This window comes from Condylura cristata, unplaced genomic scaffold (assembly GCF_000260355.1).
Source record: "Condylura cristata isolate star-nosed mole 26May11 unplaced genomic scaffold, ConCri1.0 scaffold00034, whole genome shotgun sequence".
NCBI classification, from domain to species: domain Eukaryota; kingdom Metazoa; phylum Chordata; class Mammalia; order Eulipotyphla; family Talpidae; genus Condylura; species Condylura cristata.
The window spans coordinates 6,996,655-7,006,704 of NW_004567135.1; the positions used below are offsets into that span (position 1 = coordinate 6,996,655).

At 40.9% G+C, this 10,050-nt stretch overlaps 2 protein-coding genes across 2 annotated transcripts in view; one reads left to right on the plus strand and one right to left on the minus strand.

The window, feature by feature from the left end:
• Positions 1 to 10,050, minus strand: part of LARP4 (La ribonucleoprotein domain family, member 4) — a 105,006-nt gene that overhangs the window by 56,119 nt on the left and 38,837 nt on the right. The gene's annotated exons all lie outside the window — the stretch shown is intronic.
• Positions 1 to 10,050, plus strand: part of FAM186A (family with sequence similarity 186, member A) — a 32,713-nt gene that overhangs the window by 7,154 nt on the left and 15,509 nt on the right. Inside the window, exons 4-6 of the mRNA XM_012732312.1 lie at positions 6,470 to 8,817; positions 8,962 to 9,129; positions 9,268 to 10,026. Of these exons, the coding sequence (XP_012587766.1) occupies positions 6,470 to 8,817; positions 8,962 to 9,129; positions 9,268 to 10,026 (3,275 nt within the window). The remainder of the gene's footprint in view (positions 1 to 6,469; positions 8,818 to 8,961; positions 9,130 to 9,267; positions 10,027 to 10,050) is intronic.

The following is a 10,050-nucleotide window of genomic DNA, read 5'->3' on the forward strand; positions in this document are numbered from 1 at the left end:
GAGATTATGCTCAATGAAATAAGTCAGAAGGAAAAAGAAAAATATCGGATGGTTTCACTTATAAAAGGAATATAGGGGGGCCAAATAAGGGATGGGGTAAAAGATAATAACAATAAAAAACAAAACAACATTAATAGCCAACTATAAATCAGAGACATTCTGCAGGGGATGGGAAGGGAAAAGAATCAAGATGGGTGAGAAGAGCACAGGGGATTATTGTGATGATACACCGGTGAACTGGTGCTGGGGATTCTTTTTTATTTAAAGGCTTATTAATTTATGCATACAGAAATGGGGTACAGGCCAGTGGTGTGGGGGGTGAGAGGATTCACTGGAGACAGAGTGGGGAGCAGAACAGGCAGATGGACAAAGTACACTGCTGAGAGGAGCAGCCGGCAGGTAAGGAGAGGTCTGCCACACCATGTGGGTCACCCCCTTAGCTGGGGATCAAACTTGTGCTGCAGTGGCTGCAATAGCTTTACAGTCCTGTGCTTTAGCCCATTGCACCACAAGGGAGGGCCCGATGGTGGGGATTCTATGGGAACTACACCTGAGAAAAGAAAGCAAACATTGTAAAAAAAAAAAAAAATGAGCAATAATGTAAAATATAAATAAATTATTTTTAAAAAAAGAATGTATGTTAGTTGGGGTTCAATCAGAGAAGCAGAACCAGTAAGAAATTACATATAATCTATCCCATTGCAATTGGGACATACTTTGTATTCTTTACATTCTTTTGTGTTTACTAGTACTTGTTTATAGTCTAGCAGTCTGGCAGATGGTCTATCATGGAGGATATTTCATGTTTGCTTGAAAAGAAAATGTTTTCTCCCCTTGAGGGATGGTATAGATGGTATGTTGATATGTTGCTATTCTAGTTTTCTATATAAATCTTCACTGATTTTTTTTCCAGTTGTTCTATCTACTTTTGAGAGTGGGATATTGAACTCTCCAGCTATTATTGTTGAGTTTTCTTTTTCTCACTTTAATTCTATTTTTGCTTCCTGTAGATTTAGAGGAAAAAAACTGAGAAAATAATGCCATATATCTTCTCATTGTTACTCCTATTATCTTACATAAGAATGATACATTTGGGGGGGGCCTCCCTGGTGACTAAGTCTCACCATTATGAAGCTGTCAGCAGCTACTATAGTATAGGTTTGATCCCTAGTCAGGAAGCTGACCCACGTGGCACAACAGACCTCTCCTGTCTTGCCCACTGCTCCCCTCAGCAGTGTGTTTCAGTCTGTCCACCTGTTCTGCTCCCCACTGTCTCTGGGTGAATCCTCTCATGCACTGCACCTCTGATCTACACCCCATATCTTGTATTCATAAATAAAATTTTTTTAAAAAGGTTGATATGGTGGCAGTGTTATCATCACAAAGGCCTGACTTTGATCCAAGATCAGGGAGCTGACCCACATGTGGTGCAGCAGACCTCTCCCATCTCACCTGCTGCTCTCTTTAGCAGTGTATTTCAGTGAATCCACATGAATCCTCTCACCCCCACCCCTGACAGCTCTGATCTGTACCCCCACTTCTTTTATGCATAAATACATATTTTTTAAATGATACACTTGTCATAACAAACCAATAGTGATACATTATTAACTAACATCCATAATTTATTCATATCTCTTTATTTTTACCTAATGTCCATTTTCTCTTTCAGGACCCCATCCAAGTTACTGGAATTACATTTAGTTCTCATGTCTCTTTAGTCCTTATTAGGTGTAACACTTTGTCTCAGACATTTCCTTGCATTCTTGATATCCCTGACAGTTTGAGAAGCTCCAGTCAGGTATATTGTAAGATTCACCTCTTGAAATTTGCCTGATGTTTCTATTGTGTTTATTCTAGGGTTATAGTTTAGGAAGAAAACAAATCCAAACCACACAGGTAAAGTACCATTTTGTCTTCATACCTTATCAAGGTATATTATCAAATAACTCATGAGTGATGTAGACCTTGAACACCTGACTTAACGTAATGCATAAAAGGTTTCCCCACTGAGAAGTTACTCTTTTCACTAATTTTCCAGACTGCATTATTTAAAAGGAAGTCTATATTTAAAGCCCACATTTAAGGTGTGGGGAGTTATGCTCCCCCTCCTTTAGGTTGGAGTGACTAAAAAATCTTTGAAGTTCTCATATATACAAGAGTTGTATTTTCTTCTTTCCCCCATTACTGTACATTACTCTCTCTCCCTCTTGCTTTCTCTCTTTCTCTCTTTTCTGTACTTCTTTATTTTCTGGTACTACAAAATACCTCAAGTTCATCATGATAATTTCCTGCTTCCATCCTGCATCACACCATTTCTGCAAGGATTTCTGGTTTCTTTTTTATTGGAGAATAGTATTCAAACTAAGGTCTGGCTGCCAGGTGTGCTCACTGCTATTGGGGGATTACTTTTGTTGGGCCCTCTCATTTGACAGAGCCAAAAATTATGTATGTACTAATTCATGAATACATACATATCTATAAATGATTATGTGTATAAACATTAAGGTAAATATGAGATCTTATTAATATCTCTAACTCGAATCCATTTTCACATGAATCATTACAGCTTCCTTACCTTCCTTATCTGTAAATTCTATCCATTCACTTAATTGTTCAATTCCAATATACTGGAATTATACTTGTATACAAGTATTATGTATTTGGGTAGTTGTATACTTATACAACTTATACTTGTGTAAGCGGTATCAAATAAGTAACCTATACACCCATGGAAAGGAACTTTTTCATAAACTTTCCCTTTGCCATCAGTCTTAAAGACTCTATTCATTTCTAGTTATTATGTAACATCTCCTGTTACCATCAACATCTCCCTCATCCCTTTCAGTAAAGTTGTATGATACATTCCTAATACAGTGAAATTCTCTTATTCTGCATTTTTATTGGAATTCCCTGACCTCCAAAATGGTTATTTTCAAATTTGCATACATTAAGATTTGCTCCTTGTTCTGTAATACCCTGTTGGGTTTCACAAATCTATATTGTCATGTCTCCACCGTTATAGTACCATACAGAAGAGTTTTCCATCTTAAAAGTTCCCTATATTTCATGTATTCATCCTTTCTCTCTTCCCCAAGCCCTGGCAAGCAATGATTATTTAATGACTATATAGTCTTGACTTTTCAAGAATGTTATTTAATTGGAATAATCCAGTACATAGTTTTTTTTCCAGACTGATTTCTATCATAGGACTATACACTTAAAGTTACTTCTATATCTTCTTGTGGCTTAATAGCTCTTTTCTTTTATTGTTAAATAGTTTATTCTATAGATGTACCATAGTTTGCTTATCCATTTTTTGAAGGCTACCAAGTTTTCATGATTAAGAATAAAACTGCTAAAAGTATTTGCAGGCATTTGTGTGTGTGTGTGGACGTAAGTTTTCAAATTTATTGGGTAAATGCCTAGGAGCAAAATTACTGTGTCATATAAGAGCATATTATTTCATAAATTACTTTGTAAGAAATTGTACTAGGGGTCTCCCTGGTGGCCTCGGGGCTAATGTCTCAGCCTTATCACTACTACGGCCTGAGTTGGATCCCCGGACTGAGGATATGACCACGTATGGCACAAGGGTTTAAAGCACAGCACTTTGAAGTTACCCACAGCCACTGCAGCATGAGTTCCATCCCCGGCCAGGTTGCTGAACCACATGGCGCGGCAGACCTCTTCTGACCTACCTGCTGCTCCCCTCAGCAGTATATTTCAGCCAGTCTGCCTGTTTTTCTCCCCATTCTGTCTCTGGTGGATCCTCTTATTCCCCCAACCCCCCACACCTCTGGTCTGTACCCCAGTTCTTGTATGCATAAATAAAGCTTTAAAAAGAAGCACCATTTTTAATTCTTACTACAAGAGTTCTTATTATACCATATATTTGCTAGCATTTGTTAACTATACATATTTTTAATTTTAGCTATTCTTGTAACAGCATCTCATTGTAATTTGCAATTCTGTAATGAAAAATGATATTGAACATTTTTTCATATGCTTACTTGCCATCTACTTTCTTACCTTCATTTTAAAAATGAGAGTTATATATGCTACAAAGTGTAAACACTTAGAGAAGAATATTTAAAACATGTCTCATTAGGGATACTAAGTGTTTACTGCAAGTTACTTTGAAAGGAGTGTTATTTCAGTGAATGGTTGAGATAACTCTTCTGTATTATATTTAGGGAATTATTTTGAAACACACATAACAAGAATACTTTAAAGAGCTGCATATGCATAGTTCTTTGAGAGGAGTGTAATTTCAGGGATGGGTTTGATGGCATGCTGTAATACATTTAGAGAAGTATTTAAAAACACATAATAAGATGTTTATGATAGTTATTAGTGTATACTACTTTAAGAAGAATTATTTCAGGAAGTGGATGCTTTATCTTCATTATTTATTTAAAGATTTATTTATCTATTATTACAAGAATTGGGGTGTAGGCCAGAGGCATGTGTTGAGGGAGTGAGATGATTCACCAGAGTGGGGAGCAGAACAGGCAGATTCTACTGAAATACACTGTTGAGGGGAGTAGAGCAGTGGGCAAGACAGGGGAGGTCTCCTGTACCATGTGAATTATCTCCATTGCAGGGGATCAAATTCATGTTGCTGTGGCTCACAATAGCTTGATAGCACTATCTTTTACCCCTGTGCGACCAGGGAAGTCCCTCTTCATTTTTTTTTTTTTTAAAGATTGACTTATTTGTGCATACAGAACCGGGGTACAGGCCAGAGGCTTAGGGGCGGCGAGAGGCTTCACCATAGACACAGTGGGGAGCAGAACAGGCAGATCGACGAAGTACACCGCTGAGGGGTGCAGCGGGCGGGTCAGGAGAGGTCTGCCGCGCCATGCGGTCACCTCCGGTCACCTCCGGGGTAGGTGGAATCCAACTCATGCGGAAGTGGCTTTAGCTTTAATCTGCTGCACCACCAGGGAGGGCCCCTCTTCATTTTTTAAAGAATAGTTTTATTGGATATGAAATTCTTGGTTAGCTGTATTATTCTTTCATCACGTTAAGCCATCCTACTGCCTCTGGTCTCCATCATTTCTTATAAGTGAACTATTAAATTTGCTGTGGTTCCCTAATACTTGATGAGCCTCCTTTGATTATGATGAATCATCTTTATCTTTTTAAATATTTTGTCTTATATGAATAAGATTTACTTATTCATGCATACAAGGACTGGAGCACAGGCCGGAGGTATAAGGGGTGAGAGGATTCTCCAGAGACAGAGTGGGGAGCAAAACAGGCAGATTCATTGAAATGGACTGCTGAGGGGAACAGTGGGCAAGACAGGAGAGGTCTGCCATGCCATGTGGGTCACCTCCCTGGCCTGGGATCGAACTCGTGGTGCAGTGGCTGCAGATAGCTTCATGGTGCTGTGCCTTAACCCATTGTGCCACCAGAGGGCCCCTGTTTATGAACTAAGATTAGTTCTGAAAAAGAAAAAAGAGGAAAAAAGATTCAGGAAACTAATAAAGAAAATGGTAAGTCAAACATAATCAAAGCCCAAAGAAAGTTTTGATTTACATTTCTTTTTTTTTTGTCACTAAAGTTCTTTTCTTTTTTTATTTTGTTTTATTTTATTTTATTTATTACAAAGTTTATTTTTACATCATTTTGCACATTTTTTTTTCCATCTCGATTGTAATCCCCGCGGGTTTCCCATCACCAAATCACCCCTGTGCCACCACCATAGTCCCGTGCATTTCCCTCCCCTCCCCCATTTTTGATCCCAGTCCCCGCTCCACCCCCACAGAATGTCTCTGGTATATGGTTGTTCATTATTTTTGTTATTTTCTCGCCTGGTCCTTTATACTCCTGCTATGAGTGAAACCAGCCGGTATTTTTCTTTCTCTTTCTGGCTTATCTCACTAAGCATGATCTTTTCCAGCTCCATCCAAGTTGCTGCAAAAGACATGTGTTTCTCTTTTTTGGTTGCTGAGTAATATTCCATTGTATATATGTACCACATCTTTCTAATCCAGTCATCTACTTTTGGGCATTTGGGCTGCTTCCATGTTTTTCTAATTGTAAATAAAGCAGCAATAAACATGGGGGTACAAGTATCTTTTTTCAATCAGTGTTTTTGTATCTTTTGGGTAGATACCTAGGAGTGGGATTGCTGGGTCGTAGGGAAGCTCCATGTTTAGCAGTTTGAGGAACCTCCAAACAGTTTTCCATAGTGGTTGTACTAGTTTGCATTCCGATTTACATTTCTTAATCCCAAGGTTGTTACTGAACATAAATCAAGGTCATTTCCTAACTTCTGGAAGCAAAAGTTCTAGATGACAGAAAAAGAATTAATTTTTTAAAGGTATTTATTTTGTAAGATAAAGGTGAATCTTTATCTTATAGCTATCTACAAATTGAGGATAAATTCCTTAGGTATAAGCATAGATAGAGCACAATACAGAAGAAGAAATGCAATCTTATTTTTTTTTTCTCCCAGCAATTAGAGGCACTCTATGGAAACCTTGGAAAGAAAAAGTTCTAAAGCGACCCGCAGCAGCCCATGCTTTACGGCCAGATCAGATGATTAGTGATGAATTTGCAACATCTATAAAGGTTTCAGAAATCCATGATATGCTACAAGAACTCATAGGCACTGCAATGTTCAGTAAATTAGAAAATAATGCTATTAAGTACATATCATCAACAATATCAAACCTCTCTAAAGCTATAAGTATACTAAATGATGAAGCAAAAGGTGTTCACATCCAAAGTGACCACGTATATGTAGAGGAGGAAGGTGAAAAAGAAAAAGACCTAGTTCTGAAGATAATAAAAGATCTCAGCGAGAATAATGAAATACTTCAGCAGAAACTTCAAATTGCAGAAGAAAAATATGAAAAACTTATTCAGTCCAAAGGTACTACAGAACACAAAATAACATCTGGATCAGACGTCAGCAGAGCTGACAAGAAAGAAATTATAGAAATTAATTTGGTAAAAAAACTTGAAAATATAGATGAGGCCCGAAGAAGAGGGACTATCAAGTGGGACACAGCCTTTCCATATTCCTCCACAGATGAAATGGCTCCAGATTTAACTGAACAGCAATCTACTTTACAGAAAACATCTCCCCATGCTATCACCGAACACAGCACTGAAGACACGATATTACTGAAGAAAGGTGATGTCTTTGATAAAGAGGGAGCTGATGAACTTCAGTCACAGAAAAAAAAGCAAAGCAGAGGCCTGTATGTACATGAGACCTTTGGACCAAAAGGTGAACTGAAAGACTCAGGGACCAAATTTGACCACTTGGAGTTTCCATCCCTGGAAAAGAAGAGAAAGGAAACAAAATCCTATTCTGAAGACAAATCCAAGTTTCCTGAGTCAAAAAGTAAAAGTTTTCCTGATGAAATTTTTTCTATCGATGTCCCTTCTTACACCAAGGGTGAAGCTGGCAAAACTACAAGTAGTTTGTGGGAACGGCTCAAGACAACCAAACTTGAACATCAACGTGACAAAAGCCAAGTTTCTTCAGAGAAAAAAGAGGAATTCACTTCAGAGTCAATGGACAGAGAGAGAAAAAGTGGGATGAGTAGCCAAGAGGGACCATTGAGGTCATTCCAACTTGATTCTTCCCCTGAGAAAGAGAAAATAAAAGGAAAGAAATTCCAAGTCTCCCCAGGGACAAGCACAGGCAGAGAAGAGAAAACTGAAGAGAAGGACCTGTCAGGTCTCACCAAGAAAGCCAAGTCTCCTGAACTTCGTAAATTGCAATCTCGGAAACTTAAAGAGGCTTCAGAGTACACCAGTGTTATAAGAAGTCCAGAGGGCAAAAGTGAACAGAGCAGCATAGAGGAATTTCAGAAAGCCATAATGACTTTCCTAACAGAGAAAATTGACAACATAGGAAAGCCTTTGGATAAAAAATCTGTGCCCAAAAAAGAGCTATTAAAAAAAGCAGAATTTGAAAATTTGGGAGTCATTAAAACAAAAATGGAGGAATATTTTCAAAAAGTGGCAGAAACTGTGACAGAGGTCTTGAAAAAGTACAAAGATATGAAAAAACCAGAACAGATGAAAAAGCCTATGAAGGGAAAAAAGGAAGTCTCACAGAAGCCAGAGGTGCATTTTCAAAAGCCCATTAGTGAAAAGTCTGGAATTAGAACCTTACTTTCACCATTAGAGAACATGGATCCAGTAGCTGGCAATTTAATACAAACGATCTTAACTCAAATAGAAAGTGAACTAGATGTTACAGTAGCCTCAACAGGAGAGAGAGACCAGAAGAAGAAGCAAGGGCAGGATTATTTGCAGGAGGATCAAAAACAAAAAATTGATATAAGTCTCAAATCCCAGCTGCAAGAAGAAAGGAATCTCTGGGGAAAGAGCCACGAAATGCTGAAGAAGAATTTGGAGTTGGAAGATGCATGGTTCCAGATGAAGGAGGGAAAGCAAAAGCAACAGAAACAGAAACAGTGGCAAGAAAAGGAGTTGGGGAAGGAACAAAAGGAGAGGACGCAAAAGCAGACAGAGCAAGATGAAAATCAAAAGCACAGGGAAAAAGACGGAGAACAGCATCAAAAGTCAGAGCAGCAGCTGGAAGCATGGAAGCAAAAAAGGCAAGAAGATGGGGGGTTGTTGGAGAAGGTGCAGCAAATGAGGCGGATCCAGAAGAAAACGAAATATATGGACAAAGATAGCAGTTGGGAGAAACTGGAGGAAGAGCAGAAATCAAAGAGAAAGGTGGACGACCGTGAACGGGTGAAGCAAAAAGAAGCAATGGATCAAGTCAAGATTAAGGAGAGAAAATCGGAATCACAGGACACAGTCTCACAGATTTCAGTAACAGTGTCTTCCAGAGGGGGAACACAGACTGACGTATCCCAACTATATCAGAGAAATGAGTCCAAAGAGAATCTTAGGACATTAGAGATAACTGCTGATGGAAAGCACCCCAAACCAACCACTCCTTCCTTCTCCACACAGTCCTTCCCATCTGGGGCCACTACTACTTATGGACAGAACATCTCACTCACCCCTGAGCAGGCCCAGGCACTGGGAGTCATTCTCACCCCTGAGCAGGCCCAGGCACTGGGGATCACTCTCATCCTTCAGCAGGCCCAGGCGCAGGAGGTCAGTCTCACCCCTCAGGAGGCCCCTCGGCAGACACCAACTTCTCAGAAAGGATGGGCACTGGGTGACACCCCAATCTCTAAGATAACTCAAGGTTTGAGAGTAACCCATACAAATGAGCAGGCAAAGATCTTTGCAGTCCCTAGTATCCAAGGAGAGGTCAAAGCACAAGAGATCACTCTCACCACTGAGGAGGCCCAGTCACAGGAAATCACTCTCCTTCCTCAGCAGGCCCAGGCCCAGGAGAGCACACTCATCCCTCAGCAGGCCCAGGCCCCGGGGATCACTGTCTCTCCTCAGCAGCCCCAGAGAATCACTCTTGCTCCTCAGCAGGTTGTGGTCCAGCCCCAGGGAATAACTCTAATCCCTGAGCAAGCCCAAGGGGTCACTCTCAGCTCTCAGCAGGCCCAGGGGATCACTTTCACCCCTCAGCAGACCAAGGACCAAAGGATCATTCTTACCTCTCAACAGGCCCAGGCCCTGGGGATCACTCTCACCCCCCAGCAGACTGAGGACCAGGGGATCACACTCACCCCCCAACAGACCAAAGACCAGGGAGTCACTCTTACCCCCCAGCAGGCCCAGGCCCTGGGGATCACACTCACCCCTCAGCAGGCCCAGGCCCCGGAAATCACTCTCACCCCGCAGCAGGCCCAGACTCTGGGGATCATTCTTATCCCCCAGCAGACCAAGGCCCTGGGGATAACAGTCACCCCACAACATACCGAAGACCAGGCGATCACTCTCACCCCCGAGCATGCCCAGGCCCTGGGAATCACAGTCACCCCCCAACAGACGAAAGACCAGAAGATCACTCTCACCCCTCAGCAGGCCCAGGCCTTGGGGTTCACTCTCATTCCTCAGCAGGCCCAGGCCCAGGGGGTTACTCTGAGCCCTCAGCAGGCTGAGGACAAGGGGGTCACTCTCAGCCCTCAGCAGGCC